This window comes from Microcaecilia unicolor, unplaced genomic scaffold (assembly GCF_901765095.1).
Source record: "Microcaecilia unicolor unplaced genomic scaffold, aMicUni1.1, whole genome shotgun sequence".
Lineage (NCBI taxonomy): Eukaryota > Metazoa > Chordata > Amphibia > Gymnophiona > Siphonopidae > Microcaecilia > Microcaecilia unicolor.
Genome location: NW_021962958.1, coordinates 409,687 through 431,875, shown reverse-complemented (window position 1 = coordinate 431,875; position 22,189 = coordinate 409,687). Strand labels below are relative to the sequence as shown.

General features: G+C 43.7%; 1 protein-coding gene across 2 annotated transcripts in view; it reads left to right on the top strand.

Moving 5' to 3' along the window:
- Positions 1–22,189, top strand: part of LOC115458695 (phosphomannomutase 1-like) — a 43,966-nt gene that overhangs the window by 4,881 nt on the left and 16,896 nt on the right. For both annotated transcript variants that reach the window (XM_030188523.1, XM_030188524.1), the window contains exons 2-6: positions 12,977–13,094; positions 17,866–17,942; positions 19,658–19,749; positions 21,209–21,308; positions 21,939–22,014. In XM_030188523.1, the coding sequence (XP_030044383.1) occupies positions 12,977–13,094; positions 17,866–17,942; positions 19,658–19,749; positions 21,209–21,308; positions 21,939–22,014 (463 nt within the window). The remainder of the gene's footprint in view (positions 1–12,976; positions 13,095–17,865; positions 17,943–19,657; positions 19,750–21,208; positions 21,309–21,938; positions 22,015–22,189) is intronic.

Genomic DNA, 22,189 nt, shown 5'->3' with positions numbered 1-22,189 from the left:
CTTAATTGGCTCAAACTAATTAGCATTTATAACAGCACTTAAGAAGTAATAATGAGCACTAATTGGCAAGAATTTGAATTTACACACACAACTCGCTAAGTGTATTCTGTAACGCAGTGCAGCTAACTTCTAACACGTGCAGGTAAAAAGGGGCTTGGTTATGGGGAAATGGACGTTCTAAAATTTACGCATGTAGTTATAGAATACGGCCCAGTGCGCCTAAATCTATGTGCCGGGATTTGTGCCATGTTTTCATTGATGTAAAAGGACGAGCGCAGTTTTAGGCACTGGAATATTAACTAAGTATTTTCTATATACTGTGTCTAAATCTAGGCATCACTTATAGAATACGCTTAGGCAGAAATGTTTTCCACTCAGATTTTTTAGGCGCTATATATAGAATCCCCCCCCCCCCATATGCCTTTATTTTTGCTTATAATGACAATAAAGATATTTGTACATAAAAACAATAGCAGCTGTGACCACAAAAGAAGCCGGGGTGGGGTGGAACTCTTAACTTGTTCCCCAGCTCGGTGATGTGCTGCCCTGGGGTTACACAGCAATAAACCAAAGAGAGCCTCAGAAACCAAGTCACGGTCCTTTCTCTACCCGGCGTTGAATAAAAGCCTTGGAGCTGGTAAATCACCAAGCTGAGCCCCTGCAGCCGCCTTCTCTCCCTCCTACCCCCACCCTTCAAGGTGCTTGCCGCCTCCCCAGTCGCAGCCTGCTAGCATCCATCTCCCCTGCCACAGTGGTAGGGTGTCCCTATTACCAGCCCCTCGAAATGACACACCAATTATAGTTTAGAACTAATTACTATTCTAACCGATGAAAGGTTATTCCATTCCTCTGTGTAAATCCATATGCTGCACAAGCCGACAAGTTTCTATAACAGAGATTTAAAATAAATGCTACCAACAAGCATGCGGCAGCGTATAGTTTGTTTTGGTGTCACCAATATGATGGCTGTGGGGGGGGGGGGGGGGGGGGAGACTGCTTCAGCTTTTTGACGTCATGCAATCTCTTGTCTTCATTAAACCACCTTGATCTCCACATTGTGTGCATACCCTGCTGCTAGCCCCATCAGACGGAAGACAACTTCCTGGAGGAGTAGCCTAGTGGTTAGTGCAGTGGACTTTGAGCCTGGGGAACTGAGTTTGATTCCCACTGCAGCTCCTTGTGACTCTGGGCAAGTCACTTAACCCTCCATTGCCCCTGGTACAAAATAAATACCTGAATTATGAAAACCGTTTTGAATGTATTTGCAAAACCCTCAGAAAGGCAGTATATCAAGTCCCATTTCCTTTTCCCTTTTATAGTACAGATCTGAGCAATCATGTGCAGCTCAATGGGGAATAAAAGCCTCCCCCCCCCCCCCCCCCCAATCCAGTCCCCATCTCCTCCTCAGGATTCTGGGACTGGAATGTAAAATGAACCTGCTTGGTGGATGCAGCAAAGTTAGCATGAGCCTGATGTAATGAGGTCTAATTAACTGTGGCAACCTCCAAGCACTGTTGTTCCATTACAGACCAGGCAGCAGCACAGCAAACCAGAGCAGTTCTACTACTACTACTATTTAGCATTTTTATAGCGCTACAAGGCGTACGCAGCGCTGCACAAACATAGAAGAAAGACAGTCCCTCCTCAAAGAGCTTACAATCTAATAGACAAAAATAAAGTAAGCAAATCAAATCAATTAATGTGTACAGGAAGGAGGAGAGGAGGGTAGGTGGAGGCGAGTGGTTACGAGTCAAAAGCAACGTTAAAGAGGTGGGCTTTCAAATCAAATCAGTAAGGCTCTCGCTTCAGTCCAATTTGTATTTCATAGCTGACGCTGTTTGTCAAAGCTCCTTCTCCTCAACCACTCCCGCCATCTTGCATCTTCGTGAAGCAGATGTTGCTCAAGATTTTGTATTTAATTTTTTATATGCTGCCTGCAAACCCAAAAGCTATCCAGGTACAGCAGGCATTTTTCTGTCTCTGTAGGGCTCACCACCTAAGTTTGTACCTGAGGTAATGAAGGATTAAATGACTTGCCCAAGGTCACAAGGAGCTGTAGTGGGCTCCCCTCATTCTCCATCCACTACTCTAACCATTAGGCTACTCCACCACTCCAGGTATCACACTGAAACATGAAAAACAGATGTAATCCCACATTGTAATGGGGATTACTAATGCTGGTATGTAGAACTCTCCAAAGTCTCTGGGGAGGGTTTAAAACGTGAGAATCCAGCCCAGGGGATAAATTGCAGAGGAAAAGAGTTTGAGGGAGTGATTGTTAGTTGGGGAGGAGTTAGAGTTAATAAAAAGGATTTCAGTAGGGAACACAGGGTCTTTGGTTGCCTGTACCCTGCCAGGACCCTTGGAGGAGAGGGGGTTCCTGGAGTGACTGAATAAACCTGGGTTGAACTTAAGGAGTCATTGTTACCCCTAACAGTAGCAACTGAGAAGGAGTAAGATGCTCGGGGTGGGTAGTCAGAGCAGGGGAAGCCTGTTCAAGGCCAGGCTGCAGCTCTGAGAAGTGAATTGTTGGAAGTAGGGCAGCCAAAAGGAGAACTGGATTGCGATCAGGATTATTAGGAGCAGGCCTGGATTAATGATAGCCCAAAGGGATGGGTAAAGAACAGGTGGTGCTGTACATATGTAAATGCTGGCAGTTTGCAAAGTAAATCAAGTTTGGAAAGTGGTTGAGGTTGTGAGGTTGTAATACACAATCTTGAATGAGAAGGATTGCTAAAACAAGTTGATGACTATACAGATGGAGTTATAAAAGGCTGAACTGCCTGTTTCAGAAAGTTAGTAAAGTTGAGTTTTCATTAAAAAGAAAATATTTGCAGCATTGTGTGGTTCTTTGGAGCAGGAGTGAGGACGCTTGCTCCCCTGGACTGGCAGAATGCCCTCAAGAAGCCCCAGCGTTTAGGGTTACCATATGGCTCCAGAAAAAGGAGGACGGATTGAGCCAGCCGGGTTTTACTTCCATTGCTTTCAATGGAAAGCAATTGCTTTCAATGGAAGTAATTGAGCCAGCTGGGTTTTACTTCCATTGCTTTCAACCCGGCTGGCTCAATCCGTCCTCCTTTTTCTGGAGCCCTACCAGCGTTACTCCCCATTGCTTCCGGATCTCTATTCCAGCCAGTGTTGACACCAGTGACTGTGTGAGTTGGAGAAACTGAGTGGAGAGACCCATAGAAGTTTCTGTTTTGTGACCCAGGTCTAAAGCAGGTGGAGGGGGGGGGGGGGGTGTCCAGACCTCCTGGAACTGAACTAGTGCTGGGAGTGAGACCCAGATTACTCAGAGATATAGCATCAACCTTTAGAGACAGGGCACTCAGAAGAGAAAATGGCAAAAGATGTTTTGTTTTTTTTAATCATAAGAGCCATCTTTTGAAAACAACTGACGTGCTAAACTCAGTGTAAATTAGCCCTCCCTGTACACAGTGAAAGTGTTTGTTCAATATTGAGAGAGTAAGGGCCCACTGCTGATTCCTATGTTTTTTGTTGAAAATATATATAAAAAATTATTTAAAAATATACATCATAGAAAAACATAAAGTCTAAACAGAGAAATAATCCCCTCAACCAGGCTTTGGAACAAACATATTGATATTTTAAAGCCTCCATTTGACACACTTAGAGTGAGGCAACATATAACATGTTTTATTTCCTGTGGCTGCATGGTATGAAACGTTAGCAGTTGATGTACAATTAAATAATTAGGATATTCTGATGTGATTCAGTACTTTGGGAGCAAGCTGTAATTCAGGTGGGGCTGAGTGTTTTCCTGGCAGCATTAAGTTGTTCCTTGTTAAGTTTGCAAACTGCCTTCCTCTTTCCTGAGGGCTTGCAGCCTGGGTGAACGCTGTGGCAACCGTACACAGGGTTGGGCTTGAATGAGTCTTCCTTCTCTCATACTAATCTGGGGTTTGCCCCTTCCCTTATATACCTCCCCTCCCGCCTACTCTTGACAGAAGAACTTCCTCTGACCTTGAGAAGTATGGATATGGACTCTCCCCAAACTTGATCTAGTTTAAGGTGGCTGTTTGGGTGCTGGAATGCAATTAGTCCAGAGAATACTGTGGCTCAGTTGTGACTTCACTCTGTGATTCATCAGCACCTTTTCTTCTGCTACTGTTCTTGACATTACCACCTTTTATACCAGCCACAAGAGCAATCTTGTCTTGTCAAGAATTTTGGTGATCTCTCAGTCAGACGGTTGTATCCGCTGAAACACGGCCCGTGTCGGGTCAAGTGTGTCAGTGCATCTTTTCTAGCAATAAAGGTGACGGTACTCAGATGCTAGGCCACCCTTCAAGGGTGGGGTGATCACTGAGGGACCCACCCCACAATAGCTAGGCCCCCTGCAACCAGTCACAGAATCTATGACAAGGCAGAATTGGTGTGTAGAGCCTGAACTTGTTCATTAAAACTTGGGGTCCATGGGTCAATTTTAGCAGACAATGGAAAAGGTGTCGGTACTCAGTACCCCCTCAAACAAAGCCCTGCTGGTACCTTCAATAAAGTATTCTAAGCAACATTCCCTGCGTTGGTTGATCTTTGTGTCAACTTCTACTTCACCTTGGTTGGACTGGCTTTTCCATAGAGATCCTCTCCTCGTTTGCTGCTTTGTCGTTAGCGGCATGGGCAGTTTAGGGGTGTGCCTAGAACTTATATGGGTATTAGAATTCAAGCAGTTAGGTGCAAGCATTTACATCAGCCATTGAGCTAGTGTAAGTGCTGACTCCTGAAGTTAGTCTAGTATTCTGTCATGTCAGCAATGTGTGAAAAACTACAGATAAAAGAATTTCAATGACAGGCTCATGGGGAAAGGGGAAGGGGGTGGGAGTGAGAAACAGGGAGGTGTGAACAGAAGGGGACAAAACAGTATAATTTTATGATTTATAAGGTGATGGGAAACTCAGATCTCTGTTAAAACCTCTTTTGCTGAGGCCAAAATTTCATCATCTTATCCTAAAAGGTCTTACACTCCTGGATTATTTTAAAGTTTTCTACAGGAATGTAAGGCTTTTGAAGTTAAGATGATGAAATATTTTGGTGTTCTCTCAGGCAGAGGGTTGTATCTGCTGAAACACAGACTGTGTTGGGTTAAGTGTGTCAGTGTGTTTTTGAGACTTGATATACTGCCTTTCTGTGGTTTTTGCAACTACATTCAAAGAGATTTGCATATTATATACAGGTACTTATCTATCCCCCCTTCAATCCGTTCAGAACTCTGCTGCGCGTCTTATCTTCCGCCTAGACCGATATGCTCATATCACCCCTCTCCTCAAGTCACTTCACTGGCTTCTGATCAGGTACCGCATACAGTTCAAGCTTCTCCTACTAACCTACAAATGCACTCAATCTGCAGCCCCTCACTACCTCTCTACCCTCATCTCCCCTTACGCTTCTACCTGTAACCTCTGCTCACAGGACAAATCCCTCCTCTCAGTACCCTTAAGGCTCCACCACCGCCAACTCCAGACTCCGCCCTTCCTGCCTCGCCTCACCCTATGCTTGGAATAAACTCCCTGAGCCCATACGCCAAGCCCCCTCCCTACCCATCTTCAAATCCTTGCTCAAAGCCCACCTCTTCAATGTCGCTTTCGGCACCTAACCATTGTACCTCTATCCAGGAAATCTAGACTGCCTCAATCTTGATTGACTGCACTTTTTGTCCTTTAGATTGTAAGCTCCTTTGAGCAGGGACTGTCCTTCTTTGTTAATTGTACAGCGCTACGTAACCCTGGTAGCGCTTTAGAAATGTTAAATAGTAGTAGTAGTAGTTAAGTGGCTTGCCTGGAGTCCCAAGGAGCTGTAGTGGGAATTGAACCCAGGTCCCCAGGATCAAAGTCTGCTACACTAGCCACTAGGCTACTCCTCCACTCCACATCAAAGCTCTGGGTTTCCAGTTGGCTTATAGACCATAAAATTAAACTGCTTTGTTACCCTCTGATCACCCAACCATCTCTCTCTCTGTATCTCACTTCCATCTCCCCACCTTTCCCTTTCCCTGTGACACTGTCATTGGAATGCTTTATAGTTCACTCATATACAGTACAGTCTCGATTGTCCAATGTAAATGGGACCAACCTGTTGTCAGATAAGTGAAAAGTTGGATAATACAGAAAAGACTGCATAGACCCCTCAAGCAAAGCATAAACAAAGGCACAGAGTTCCCAATTTTCATTATTAACAACACTATAGCACATTCTGCAGCATGGTTGTAGCCCTAAAACATCATTACATCATTACTGTATATCTGCTTATTCTAAAAAGAGTTTTAATAGAAATAAACGTGACAATGTCACCGGGGGTGGAGGAGTTTGATGGAAATGCTGGATTGTCAGATTAGCAAAGGTCGGAGACTGACTTGTATTCTGATATTGTCATCTGTTGCTCATTCCTAACCTGAGGAAGAAGGTTGCAGCCTTCAAAAGCTAATAAAAAATGTATTAGTCTAATAGAAAAAAAAGTATCATCTTAGCTTCTTTTTTTGATTTGATTCATTTCTATTACCTTAAAGTGGACTAAAACGGTAACCATATTATTTTATCCAAGAGGTACTGGGGAAACGTACCCATCTTTTGCATTCATCCCTGATAGAGTTAGTACAAATAAGGATCTTTTTCTTGAAGGAGCAGAAGGGGGAGGACTGTGTTATTTTGCAGACTGTACATCTCCCTTTTAAAATTGCTCCTTCGTGCAGCTTTGGGATAGGGGAAATATCTCTGCATAGCTGTGGGTGAAGTCTTACAGCACCAGATCATAAACTTGGCTCTGATTGGCCTAAAAGCTCACAAGTAAAAGGGAAACTGCCTGCTAAAAAAACCATGGAATTAAGCTGGTGGGGGTGGGGGGTAGCTGGAAATTTGTTGCAATGATCCTAGGGAGAAGAAAAGGGGTCGTTGTCTCCAGAAAACAAGCAAACAGAAAATTTCTAGCAAAGATTCTGATTGTTCTTATACATTTGAAAGCTGCATTCAATCCAAGAGCATTTCTGCAGTGCCTCAGTAGAAGATCCAGTGCAAGTCTCTCTTGCTGTATCTTCATTTTATTTTTCAGGTTTGTTGCCAATGGGAAGGTAGATTAGGGCCAACATCCTGTTTTTAAATGTGCCCTGTAGACAGAATATGATTTTGCTGAGGTTGCAGAGAGGGGGCAGTGTGGGGGAGGGGAGCGATTCTTGCCTTCTGTCTTGCTCATGTCAGTCATGCAGGGGGAAGGCTTCAGCTTTCACCTTATGTCTCCCATATCATTGTGCAGTTCCTTCCTCCGCCACCGCAGAATATTCTACTCCTCTTGCACCTACCAGACATTGTGGTCCTTTGGAATTCACCTTCAGCCCTCTCTAAATTTAGCAGGGCAAACAAGTCATAAAAGCTACTTAGAGCAAAGAACTCCAGAGCCAAAGAGCAAAGGCATAAAAATAAAATGTGTCGCCTGATATGCTCCAAACACTGGTATATCTGTGTAATATAAACAGGAAAAACCCGCAGTTCTCCTTGTCATCATGGGTAAGTCACTTAACCCTCCTCTGCCTCAGGTATACATTTACCCCCCTGTTTACTAAGCTATGCTAGCAGCTGCTGTGCACTAATAATAACACAGTGAATGGGCTGTGTCAGCATTGCCATGCGGCTTAGTAAACAGGGGGATTAGACTATAAACCCTCTGGGGACAGAGAAATACCTACTGTACCTCAATGTAATTCATCTTGAGCTTCTATTGAAAAAGCTGAGAGCAAATCCAAATAAACTGGACAGCCTGGATATCAATGGGTTGTTTTCTGCTGTCCTCTCCTATGTTACTCTCAATGACCATATAGCATGCCTAGACTATGAAATGGTTGACCAACAGAACCAGGTACAAAGCCATGAAAGCCAAAGTCAGGAGAGAGATGCAGCTGTGCAATATACAATCAAAGACCTTGAGACAGAGAAGTACACTGCTCAGAATTGCCATTCCCCCCCCCCCCCCCCCCCTTTAACATATAAGTGTAAAACATTTCAGAAAGCCAGATCTACTTTTAGGATAAAATATTTTGTTTAATAGCAAAGCTGCCTTTAGATCCATTCAATCCTTTTGAGATTGAAAACACATTGGATTGGCATAGTCAAATGTACTTTTTATATGATTTAACTAGATTAAGAGTGATCTTAAAAATGCATAGAAACTTTCCCAAGTAAGTGAAAACTACAAATATTTAACCATGTGAACATTTTTTAAGCAATATTGACTGAAATCTTTAGAAAGGAAAGGTGCAGGAGGTGGTGAAACTTTCACAAATATTGAAGATGCTTTTTGGGAGTTGTGGTTTGAATGCTAGTTGATGTACTTGCATTGTGTAAAACTGAATTCTCTGGAGGTTCTGATACCTTTCATTGGACTATCATGAAAATTATGCAGAAAGTTATAGTAACTGAGGTTCTGAAATCAAAAAGGTGCCTTCTTCAGATGAAGGAAGCGTGTCTACCCCTTGAATAAGCACTGAAGAGCAAAAATTAACACTGTAGGCAGTGTTAGATGTTGAGTGGTGATTTGACTAGCATTAGCTGGCAGAAGCTTAGTGTCAGGAATATCAGAAATGTCCTCATCAGAACTACTACTGGTGCTGGAAGGTTCCAGTGTCTTGATTTGGGTTGCTCACTTTATTTATTTTATAAACTTATTTAATTTTTTTTCAAACTCATACAATGATCTAACGCTCAGTTGGTTCTTTCGTGTGTCAGTCCATATTTCAGTATATAACAGTGAAGGGAGGTAGGGTCAGTCCTTTTAGAGTATAACAACAGATGGGTCTAGTATGAAATGGGCAAAACTTTGGGTCTGTGGGCTATACTGGAGGCCCAGTCAGGGTGGGTCTCTGAGAGGGGTGATCCCAATATCCCTGGGACATCAGAGGAGCAGGGGGGAGAGGCCTGTTGATATCACTTTCAGCCACAGACTTATTCACTCTAGTAACGCATTTATCATCAATTTACATTTCTTGGTCAAGTAACCAAGATTGAAAGAGGTCTTAAGAAAAAAAGTATATACATGGAATATATTTTTTAAATGATAGTTACGTTGGTTAGGCGGCATCATATTCCTCTCTCTGATTTCTGTACTGCTTTGCCGATTAGATTATTGCAATACCCTATGTTGTGGTCTTCCCTTAAAGCTTTACAGATGGTACAAAGCCCCTTTGTTAGATTATTGGCCCACCGTGGTCCGTGAGAGAATATGTTGCCTGTGTTAGCAGATCCACACTGACTTTTTTACCCAGAAGACTATTAAGATCTGTTGTTTGATTCATTGTGTTTTGCATGAGGGGAGTCCTACACTGTGATTTTGGCCACACTCGTAGATCTACTGAGACCAGTTTTCTTTGAATCCTTCCAGTTTGTCTGCTGAGGCTGGCCACTACTCAGAAAATGGCTCTCTGAGGCAGGGCTTCTGGAATGCTCTTCCTAGCTAGTTGAGAATGGGATTGAATTATTTGAGGTTCAATAAACAATTGAAAACATTATTATTTTCTCAAGCATTTGGGGGGCCTTTTTACTAAAGGGTTGCTGCGTGGCAACCCAGTACCACCGCCGGCCCAATGCGGCCCCTGGCAGTAGTTCAGTCTTGAGTGTGCGCCATTTCCGACGCTACAGAAAATAATTCCATAATTTCTAGCGTGGTGCTAACCTGGTGGAAGCCCTTATCGCCACCTCAACAGGTGGCAGTAAGTGCTCCCCCCCCCTGCATGGCCACACGGTAAGAGTAATCTTACTGCATGTCCATGTCTTTTTTAGGGACTTTTACCTGCTGTGGTAAAAAGGGCCCTGGTGCACAGCAAAAACAGCCCCACCACTACCACAGGGCCCTTTTTACCGCAGCTTGGTAAAAGGACCCCCTTAGTGCTTTTTTGGAATTTATTTATTTATTTATGATATTTATACCCCACATTATCCCAGACTGGCTTGGGCTCAATGTGGCTTACAAGCAATAAACAGCATTGATTAATAAGGTTAAGTTAACAGTAAACATAGATTATTAAATCACACCAAAAGACGTGAAGGGGCATTTTCGAAAGAAACGTCTAAGTCGGAATTTGGATGGGGGGGGGGAGGCGGGGAGAAGGTCATTAAAAAAAAAAAAGATGGACATCCATCTTTTGTTTTGAAAATACCATGGACGTCCTTGGATTTGGACGTCCCTGCATTTGGATGTCTTTGATTTTTGGTGATTTTCGAAACCACAGACATCCAAGTCTAAAATGTCCAAATGCAAGCCATTTGGATGTGGGAGGAGCCAGAATTTCTAGTACACTGGTCCCCCTGACATGCCGGGGCAACAATCGGGCACCCTAGGGGGCACTGCAGTGGACTTCATAAAATGCTCCCAGGTACACAACTCCCTTACCTTGTGTGCTGAGCCCACCAAAAAACCCCAAAACCCACCACCCCCAACTGTACACCACTACCATAGCCCTTACGGGTGAAGGGGGGCACCTATATGTGGGTACAGAGGGTTTCTGGTGGGTTTAGAGGGCTCACTGTTTCTTCCACAAATGTAACAGGGGGGGGGGGTATGGGCCTGGGTCCACCTGTCTGAAGTGCACCTCACCTACTACGAAACTACTCCAGGGACCTGCATGCGCTGTCATGGACCTAAGTATGACATTTGAGGCTGGCAATCAATATTTTTAATGATTTTTTATGAGGGTGGGAGGGGGTTAGTGACCACTAGGGGAGTAAGGGTAGGTCAAACCCGATTCCCTCCAGTGGTCATCTGGTCATTTCGAGCACCTTTTTGTGCCTTATTCGTAATAAAAACAGGTCCTGGTGAAAAAGTCCAAGTTTTAGTCATGGACGTCTTTGCTTTTTTCCATTATGGCTCAAAGACATCCAAGTCTTAGGAACGCCCAAGTCCCACCTCCACCACACCTCTGATACGCCCCCTTGAGATTTGGATGTCCTTGTGATGGACTTCCGTTAGAGACGTCCAAAATTGGGTTTCGATTATACCGATTTGGATGTCTCTGAGAAATGGACGTCCAAGTGCCAATTTATGTCAAAAGATGGACATCCATCTCTTTCGAAAATGAGCCTGATAGATGTAAGGTATTTATTTTACTATTGTTTTATTTATATGTGTTTATTTATAGTTACCATGTATATTAGAATGCTTTTTAATATGTGTTGCTTATCGACATGTTGTAGTCTGATAAAATTACTTTTTGATGAGATAAGTGAATGATAAAAACTGAATGAATGAATGTGTAAATGAAATTAGCCAAACAAATTCTATCTAAGGCACATACAACTCTGTTTTGCTCCTTGATGTTCCATCAGAGAATATTTACAGGTGAAATCAATTCCACGGGTTCATTTTAAGATGCTAGATTAGCACAGGAGCAAACAGCTCGACCTGAATCAGTTTCTTTTGGGACAGCTTAGGTTTCCTCAGCCAATGAAAATCACACACTGTACACTCATCCAGAAGGAACTGACATGCTGTAGCATGATCTAGGTTATTCCATGGATGCAATGGTGTCACATTCCTAGTTCTGATTCATATCCAAACAAACCAAGACGTTAATTACACAACCCTTCTAGAAATAGGTCAGATGTATTTCCTATTTATTTTAGGGAAATGTTACTGCAAACTCTACCATAGGGATTTTTTTTTCATATTCTTTCTATTAGCATTGCAACATCCCATGATAAATAATAATTAAATCTTACACATTGCTTCATTCTGATTACTTGCTCTCCACGATATTTTGACAAACACAAACCAAAGGAGACGAGCCACCCTATGTGAAGCCTACTCTGTCTGACCTTCTCTGTGATATTTTGTCAACAGTTTTGTAATTAATTTAACTCCACATCAGTGCTCTTAGGGGCCCTTTTACTAAGCCACGGTAAAAAGTGGCCTGCGCTAGTTTTGAAACGTGAAATTGGCATGCCTGGGCCAGTTTTTACTGTGGTGGGAAAACGGCCTTTTAAAAAAATGGGGTAGTAAATAGCCGTGCGCTAATATTAAAATTAGTGAGTGGCTATTTACTGCCTGAGCCCTTACTGCCACCTATTTTATGCGGTAATCAGGAGGCACGCACAATGTGGCCATGCTGCCAATTACCATCAGGAGCACCCCTGTGGTAGAAAATAGAAATTTTTTTTCTACCGCAGGAAACTGCATGCGCCAACTTTGGAAGTACCACCAGGCACCCGCGCTACCCCAGCGGTAGGGTCGATGTGGCGTGCAGTAGCCTTAGTAAAAGGGCCACTTAGTACAGTATCTTCAAGCACTTCTCATTTGTTCAGATTCTGTTTATTTCGGAATTTCCACCTTGCCACTGGCCTTTTCCATGTAAGTCTTCGATCTCCTCCTACAAAGATTCCCTGTGTCAGTCATTTTATTTTGCTCCTCTGGTAACCAGTCTACAAATTAACCCCATTACTGAGCTACAGAAAAGACAGGGGTCTAAAAATCTATTGTGAAGAGTCTTGACTACTGTAACTAAAGTTAACTTATACTCCTCAATGTTCTTATCTTGACTCTCAGTTCCTGCTCTTACAGCTGCTCTCTTTTCTGAGGGGAGGCAAGGAAGATCAGGAGGCCTCTGACTACTGCTAATTTCAAACTTTTCTATGCCCATTACAGCACCAAAACAACTACTTTCGCCAACGGTCTCTTTTCCAGCTTCTGACCTTCATGTATTCCTGGCCTGCTTTACCTTTTGTTCAGAGTGATGTCATCAGCTCCTATGCATCATGGGAGCTTGAGGCTCTTAGAAACTAAGATGGCTTCCCTCTGGTTCCATATCATATTTAGGTTAATACTTATTTTCATGTAAAAAATACATTAGGAAACTTATCAAATACCTGCCTAAAAAAGGAAAGATTACCTCAAACCCTGCCCTGTCCAGTCTAGTGAGAGAGAGAGAGAGAGAGAGAGACAGTGCAATTAAGGCATCTAACCTCTTCCATTGTTCATCCCTTAGAAAATAGACCTGGAGGTGGACTTGTTTCTGCAGCAGCTGCGTCGCAGGGTGAAAATCGGTGTAGTGGGGGGCTCCGATTATTCCAAGATAGCAGAACAGCTGGGAGAAGGGGATGAAGGTAAGAAAAACACACTATGGTGAGAAAGAGATTATTTTTTACAATTTCTTTGCATTTGATATATCGTTCATTGAGCACATTTGACACAACATTCCTTTGCTACTATAGCAATTATAATTTGATTTTATGTTTTATCTGCTTTTTCCTTACATAAGAACATAAGCTTTGCCATACTGGGACAGGCCAAAGGTTAATAAAGCCCAGTATCCTGTTTCCAATCCATGTCACAAGTACCTGGCAAGATCCAAGAACAGTAAAACAGATTTTATGCTGCTTATCCTGGAAATAAGGAATGGAATTTCCCATCTTAATAATGGCTTATGGACATTTCTTTTAGGAAATGATTCCATTGCTATAAACTCAGAACACTTAAGAGACATATTTACCATCAGCATCTGGGATAGGTGGAAATTGATGCCCCAGTTAGAGTCAGCTGTCCTGTATTTATGTCGACAGTACCTTTGCTATGGAAAAGGTGACCGGTTTTTCTGCAGTTCTGTAGAATTAGTCATTTTATTGGGTCATTTTTCAGTACAGATCAAAGAACAGTAGGGTGATGTGGGAGTGGAAGAATAGGCCAAAGATTAGTTTGAACTAGTTGGAGAAGATTGAAGTTGGAAACTAGGTGGAAGCCTAGCTAAGATGGTGTGCCAGGTAAGAAATCACAAGAACTTATTCAAAGAGCTTGAAAGGTTTGGGAGACAAAAATGCAGAGATTTTTGAAATCTGAAAGATTTATAGGTGGCAGAAAGTATAGTTAAGTGGGAGTCACAGCTGTAGCAGTGGTGGATAAGGTTATAGGAATACCATCAAGACTGAGTTTGCCGGTAACGGGAAAGAATAGAGTTGGAGTGAGAAAAGGAGAGAAGCACAGTTTCAGCTGCAGAAAGTTTGAGAATATGAAAGGACATTCAGGAAGAAACATTTGAAAATAGAATGGAGACAGCAGTATGAGAGAAGGGACAGTCAATCTGTAGTCTATCCACATATAAATTGGGGCTTGAAATAAGAAATTAGAGCATTTGCAGAGCACTGAGAAAGAAGAGTACTGTAAAACATCAATAAGGAACGCACAAGGAGAGAGAAAGTGGGTATTCATCATGACAGAATAAAAGCAGATAGATTAAACTGGATGCGTTGGAGGGATCAACTGTAATAGACAGGAATGAAATCATGATCGATCTGTGGAGTTATAGGATAAGGAAGAGAGAGAGAAGAAAGTGTGGAAGGCAGTGTGCATACCACTGAGAACAGATGTTTTACCACTCTAGTCATGTACCCATGATGGAACCCACTTAAATAGAGACAAATTAGTGAGAAACAATCAGGGAGCTGCTGACCAAGGATAGTGATTTTAGTGAGGGGCTTTATTTTTCAGTGAAGGAAGCAATATGCTGGAGAGAAGAGATGGATGCGAGATAAATCCTAAAACTGGAGGAAGGGTATTGAGGAGCAGGAAGGAAGGATATGGATAGTCATTCGAACAAGTGGTGGTGATGTAACCTCCAGAATCTCAAGAGCCATTCAGTACTAAAGTAAAGTAAAAGAAGAGGTTGGTTAGGCATCAAAGTTGTTCCCACAGAGACTTTGGAAACCAGTCTCTGGCCCTCCCCTCAGGGTTTTCAGTTGCTGATGCTATGTTGGGCAAAATATTGGTTTGGCTATGGCCCCAGTAGCCCACTTTATTCCACTGCCTATGATAAAGACAGTTGTGAATGGTATGAATTTTAAGAATATTTGCACGTGTATATTTACTGCTCAAATACTGCCCTCCCTCATGTAGTGATGTATAGCCGTATTTTAAGGAGGCATGCTTGAGGGTTGTATTTGGGTTAGAAGAACACAAAGTACAATGTAGACTGACTTTCCAAATTTCCACATGTCAGTATTCACCGTAAATGCAGGTGTGCACATGGCAAGATTCAGAGTGTAAGTATATGCACATACTTTCACTTTGGAAACTGGCTCAAAAAGTACCCACAGATGGTGTTCCAAGGTACACAGTGTGGAATTGTCCCTTTTCTGGTGAAGCAGCTAGTAAGACTGGAAAAAGGATGAGTAGGTGGAAATGGAGAACACAGGAGTGAATCAAAGGCTTGAAAAGACAATTTGGAAGAGGAAAGACAAACCAGAGAAGCAATTATAGACTAGTTAAAGGTCTTCTTGTCCCTGAAAAAGAAATGGAAGCATGCAAAAGTGTCACAGATGGCTTCAGAATGAAAGGTCAGTTTTATTTATTTGTTTGTTTGTTTTTATTTGAGAATACTTGATATATCTGCTGCTGTTGGGGGGGAGGGAGCATGCAGTATGGGCAGAGAGTAAGTTAAATGTACAGGCATTTTTGGCTAAATCTGAAACAAGACCAAATACAAATTTCAGGCAGGTTTCATTGCCGAAACCAAAATTCAGTGGGCCTCTATTGGACCATTTTAATATACCCATTGTTAACACATGAAAGCTCTGATGTAGGCTATTTAATTTAAAGGACCCTGAGGGGACAGGTCTGTAATACTACTACTTAACATTTGTAAAGCGCTACCAGGGTTACACAGCGCTGTACAATTTAACACAGAGGACAGTCCCTGCTCAAAGGAGCTTACAATCTAAAGGACAAAAAGTGCAGTCAATCAAATTGGGGCAGTCTAGATTTCCTGAATAGAAGTATAATGGTTAGGTGCCGAAGGCGACATTGAAGAGGTCTGTGAAAAGCACTGGATTAATATCCTTTTATTGAGAGATAGAACTGAAAAAAAGGTGCAAAACTTGCTCTTCAGAATGAGGAAATGCAATCTCTACTAATGAGAGAACGTTTCTAGTCCTGCTTCCAGAAGTATGGCGTTGCATGGATTATCAGATCAGCAACCTTCTTTGATTCTCATTTTACTGACCTTTTAAATGAAAAGTCCCACAAAAACTCCACCTACCCTCCTTTCCTCCTTCCTGTACACATTAATTTATTTGATTTTTGTCTATTAGATTGTAAGCTCTTTGAGCAGGGACTGTCTTTCTTCTATGTTTGTGCAGCGCTGCGTACGCCTTGTAGCGCTATAGAAATGCTAAATAGTAGTAGTCTGTAGGAAACAGTACTGCAGCCTAGACAAGAGGGTCATTTCTCTGCAGTGGACACAATTTACTTTGGGAACAAGATCCTAACAAGCCAGTAAAAAAAGGATTAAAATTACTTATTTCTATCAATTTATGGGGTAATTCTAGATGTGAGCAGATGGAACATACCAGTATTCTACCTAATTATGCGCATATGTGTCCACATATATGCATAAATGACCATATGCCAATATTTAACGGCTCGTACTTTTTCAGTGGATGTTCAAAAGGGCAGAATTCGGGTAGAACGTGGATAGGGCACAAATTTACACTCCTAGATTATAAAATAACTATCCTCTACGTGTGTTACATAGAAACATGATGGCAGATAAGGGCCATATGTTCCATCCAGTCTGCCCATCCTCAGTAACCATTAACTCCTGGTAGTGTGCCCGCTTTGGAAAGAGTGTACCGTCTTTCAAATGAGTACAGCCTCCTTTGAAAGAGTATGCATTTTTCACTAAAAGTACACCCGCTTTCAAAAGAGTGCAAACTATTAATGACACATGCAAAAAATGAAATTTGGGTTTTTTTTCCTGTTGTTTTGGGCAGAAAATGCAAACAAATGCACTCCCCTACTCAAAACCCAGGCTGGCACTGGAACTGGAGAAACATGTTGAAGAAGCCTCTGTTATCAAACATATAAAAGACAAGTGACCGACTCACCCGCAAATGCGCAGTAGAGACTCCCCTCTCTGTCCTGCCCTCGTGTCAAGACATCATGACGTCAGAGGGCAGAACAGAGAGGGAAACGGACGCTGCCGGCCTGCTGCTGGAGAGCCTGGAGACGAAGGAAAGGAACATCGCCGGTGCACCAACCTCCACCCTCCCTCCCATCCCCGACGTCGTCGTCGTCGCCGCTCCCTCCCCCCGCCATATCGAGCCCCCTGCACTAACATGACAGCGCCTCTCACCTCCGTGTGGAAGCGCTGCAGGCAACATATGCGCACACGTCACTAATCTGAAATGGGAACAAGATTTCATTACACCACACCTGAAAGCGGTGGAAGCTGTGTCCAAAAGGGAGACTCGTGACCTCTTTGTGTGAATTAGGCAAAGACACTCAATGCCAAGTTCCATAAATGGACTATAGGTTTAGTTATAACCGAATTGCATGAATTGCAAGCCACACTGAGCCCACAAAAAGGTGGGAAAACGTGGGATACAAATGCAATAAAATAAATAAATAAATAAATAAAATATCCTGAACCATAGATGGTGAAGGAATAGAGAAAAGGACAGAGCAAGAGAGGAGAGGCACAGGGGTTTTGTTCCCTAAAGCAATCATGAACAAAACAAGTCATCTCTTCCACCCCAAAGGCATATGCACACACACTGTTCATTAGGAGAGGGTCTGCCATGTTTTTCCTAGATAAGAGGATGTGAAAGTGCAGTGTCAGAAAAAGGGACTGCTTACTCCACAGTGTGACTTAGACACCACAGTCAGACCCGGCTGGTGCCCCAAAGCTAAGCAGGGAACAAACAAGCCCACAGCAAAGGAGAGAGAGGAGACATAAAAGTGACAGGGCCAGTGGCATAGCCGGGACTGATCTTTTTTGGTGGGGCTCGACTGTAAATTCCTGTAGGCCTGCTGTCTGGTATAATCAGGAGCTCTGCTTGTGCCCTGCCCTCTGCTGATATCTTTCCTCCTTGCTTTCTCTTGCAGTTATCTGTAAGTTTGATTACATATTTGCAGAGAATGGGACAGTGCAGTACAAAGATGGGAAGCTCCTCTCCAGACAGGTAAAACCCCTTCAGAAAGGCCTCAGCTCTTTGTCTTTCCTCCTTACTCTCCATTCTAACCTCCTACCCCAGGATAACGTGACCAGAAAACAATATTTTTTGACTCGTGTATTAGTATGGTGGCCAACTTTGTCCCTTTTTTTTAACTCACAGGCAGACCCAGAGCTGTTTTTTGCACCATTCCATGTACAGATTTGTAGTTTTGATTTCCCTATAAAAAGTATGACTACATCTCCATGCTTGCAATGGGACAAAGCTAGGACTGGCTCAGCCTGTTATAGCACACCCCGTCCTGTTGCTGCACTGCTAATTCAGTTTTGTTCAGTGCTTGCCCATCTTCTTTCAGTGTGTCCTAAATGCTGTTTTGCAAATTAACAGCAACAAGTTATGGTGTCCTCTGAACATCAACACTTGCCACTGACTGGCCATTGAAAGGACTTGCTTCCTGTAACTTCTGTGAGATATATGCCACCTGAGGCACTGGTTCTCAGACTTCTGTATCTATTGTTACAGTATTTTAAATGGTGAAAGGATTATCTGTTGCCGTTTGCTGGCATTGTACCTCAGCCTCTCTGCAACTGCTTATCCAAATCGCCCAGAATTCTTTGCTGTTTGTGCCTGGCTGCTTGTCCACATTATCCAGCATGCTTTTCAGTGGCTGTCTGTGCCTGCTCGTCCACATTACCCAGAATGCTTGTCAGCAGCTGTCCATGCCTGGTTCTTGTTCAAATTACCCAGAATGCTTTTTTTTGTGGCTGTGTCTGGCTGCTTGTCAATATTACCCAGAATTTGTTTTTGTGGCTGTGACTGGCTGCTTGTCCACATTACCCAGAATGCTTTTCAGTGGCTGTCTGTGCCTGCCTGGCTGCTTATTCAAATTACCCAGAATGCTTTTCAATGGCTGTCTGTGACTGGCTGCACCCCCTGCTTACACTCCTGCAGCTCTAGGCTGTGGCTGGCTGCACTCGTACTCAGTGTTGCCAGGTGGGCGGTTTTCCCGCCCAATTGGGCGGTTTTCCGCGACCCGCCGCGGGAAATTTTTGCCCGCGGCGGGTTGCGGTTTTTTGGGCTGCTTTTTGGGCTTCAGGGCGGTTTTTTGTGCGGCTTTTTCGGCCGCGGGGGGCGGGGTTAGTGACGTTTTGGGGCGGGGTTAGTGACGTGGGAGGCGGGGCCGATGACGTGGGAGGCGGGACCGATGACGGGGGAGGCGGGGCCGATGACGTGGGAGGCGGGGCCGGTGACGGGGGAGGCGGGGCCGGTGACGGCGGGGGCGGGGGTGATGACAGCGGGGGCGGGGGTGATGACGCGGGGGTGGGGGTGTTAGGGGCGGGGTTTGGGCGGTTTTTGTGCTCGATTGGGTGGGAAAAAAAATTTCCACCTGGCAACCCTGCTCGTACTCTACAGCTTCAGTGACCCCCAGAGAAAGATTGATCTCAGAACAGTTTCTGCAGTTTTTGTTTCTTTTTATAAAAGAACTGGAGGGTTACTACTATTTTGACTTCTAAAATCATGTGAGTCCTTCCAGAACTAGATTGTAAGCTCCACAGAACAGATACATTTATGTTTAGCTGTACACTGCATATGTCTGGTGGCACTGTAGCAATAAGAAGTAGTACTAATGATGTACATTGCAGACTTCTAGTTTTAAACTGTAAAGCAGCCCCTCTGCTCCAGCCCTCAGCAAAGCCTCACTCCTTCTTGAAATTTCTTTGCAGACCATTCAGAGTCATTTGGGGGAGGAGCTACTACAGGACCTCATCAACTTCTACCTCAACTACATGGCTTTACTCAAGCTGCCCAAGAAAAGGTACCTCTCCATCATACAGCCACATACAGCATACATACACATCTGTGTAGCCCCCTAATCTCCCTTAGTTTCAGTGTAAGGGCATGTTTAGATACTGCAGAGGACTGACCAGCTCACTGCACCTTCTGGGTTCTTCCACTAGGCCAGGGAGCAGCAATACTTTGGTGAGCACAGGGTCAGGATACAGATGGCACACAGGAGAAAATATGCTGTCCACACCAGCAAATATTGTTCTAAAATTAAAAATGTACTGAGGTACTTGTGCAATGATCTGATAAAATGTACACGTTGGCCTTCATTTTAATACCTGCCATACTTGAATATTACTCACCTTGAGCTGCAACTAAAAAAAGGCATGAGCCAAATATAAATAAATAAGTAAAACATCTTGTGCGGGAGTCTATAGAACGCTGCCCTTTTCCCTTAAGAATACTCCCTCACAGTGTCAGAAGAACCACCTTAAGCCCCATAGTCCCTCCCAAAGAGGAAATGACATGGGGGGGATAGATAAAGGAGGACAGCTGCCAGGAAGTATAAAAGGCAGGGCCAGTGTTGGGTTATGGAGGCCCAGGGAAAGGAGAAGTGGGTCCACAGTGTAATTTTTCACTATCTATGTGTAGCTACCATAACCTGGTTCAGGCCAAACCTTAACTTGAATAATTGTGAGAATCCTGTTCTTGAGGCCCGGCTGGAGCCAGACCAGCGCTTGTGCCACCTGAGGGAAAGACTGTGTAAACTATGCTTTGGGGCCGCCGCCTGTCAGACATGGGCCGAGGTTCAAATTTCCTCGGAATCTGAAGAGACTTTCTCCTTCATTTTCTGTACCTGTGAAATAACAGGTGAGGCCTCGGCCTTTGAGTTAATAAAGTGTCTTGCTATACCTTTGTAACCTTGTCTGGTTGTATAATCTGAAGGCCCACCCTCAACCCTCTCTCATGTTATCACACCTATATTATAAAGGCAAATTAAGTGTCTGTGTACCTGTATAATATAGCTTCACAAAATGAGCCTGGTAGTGCACAACTGCTTTCACATAAATTCTACACCTTCTCTGAAGAAGGTATAAATATGTGCAGATAGTTATGTATTTTATAAACTATGTGAATTGTGACTTCATCCCTGCCCAAAATACGCCTCTGAGAACACCTGTACACAGATTGTATAAAAGTAAGGGCACAGGAGCCCCAGTCAACCACGAGAGCAGAAGGGCAGCCTAGGAATTGCACCCAGGTTTCCTATATGGCAATATGCAATATTTATCTCTGAGCCACTGCCTCTTTCATCTCTGTGAAATTGTCCAAACTATATTAATAACCTTAGTGGTGGCTATGAGCATATCATTGAGGTAGTGCTGGGAAAAAGGTTTTTCCTAAATTTAAAGACAGGAGATAATGTGGAATACACAGCATTGGTTTTCAGGTAGGATAACCCTCTCCCTGGTCTCTCTCTGTGTCTGCAGAGGAACCTTCATAGAGTTTCGCAATGGAATGTTGAACATCTCTCCGATTGGTCGGAGCTGCAACCAGGAGGAGCGAATTGAGTTCTCAGAACTGGACAAGGTGACTCAGACTGTGCAGACATGAACTAAAGGACCCATTACTCTCACCTACCCACTCCAGAGCCCTTGGCTGGCCTGATATTCTAACCTTTTGTGTGCTCTATCTTCCCCTCCAGACTGTCTGGGTGGGAGACACAGGGAACATGAGCAGATATGGTGGCAGCAGTGGAAGGGGAGCAGATGTGGAAGGAGAAGATGGAGACACTGGTAGGATGGGGGAAGAAAGGCAGGTGTGAAATGGCAGTGATGGGGCAGATAAGTTGGAGAGGATGCTGGGGAAGGGGGTTAAGAGGCAGAGGCTGGATGCTGGGGGAGTATGGACTCCTCCCCTCATCACTCACTTGTAGAGAAAGGTTGTGTATACACACACCCCCTGCCAGTCCACACCAAGGACAGGATGGCAGATCAATTGTACAGGTAACCATCAATGATTTTCACCCAGAATGCCCCTCATCCTAACGCATCCCAGATTATTGCCTCTTCTAATTATATCTTCATTCTCCTATTCTTCCTCAGAACTGATCAGTTTATCACTCTCACCTTGATGCAATCTCAACATGCCTTTTTCATGCAGTCTGTTAGTAATTGTGTGCCTGACACTTGTCTCTCCCTTTGTTCTCTCTACCTGCAGAAGGAGAGGATCCGTGAGAAGTTTGTGGCAGCTTTACAGAGGGAGTTTGCTGGGAAGGGCCTGAGATGCACACGAGGTGAGTGTGGGTCATTCCAGGGAGCCAGCTGAGAGCTCTCCTGTGCAGTTTACAGGCAGCAAATGCCAGGTTCAGCTTTTTGTCTTCAGGTGTTACAGTGGCTAGTAAGATAAGTTCTAGGGAGAAACACAGTGATGAGATACCAAGCTGGTTTCTGTTTTTTAGGAAATGTACC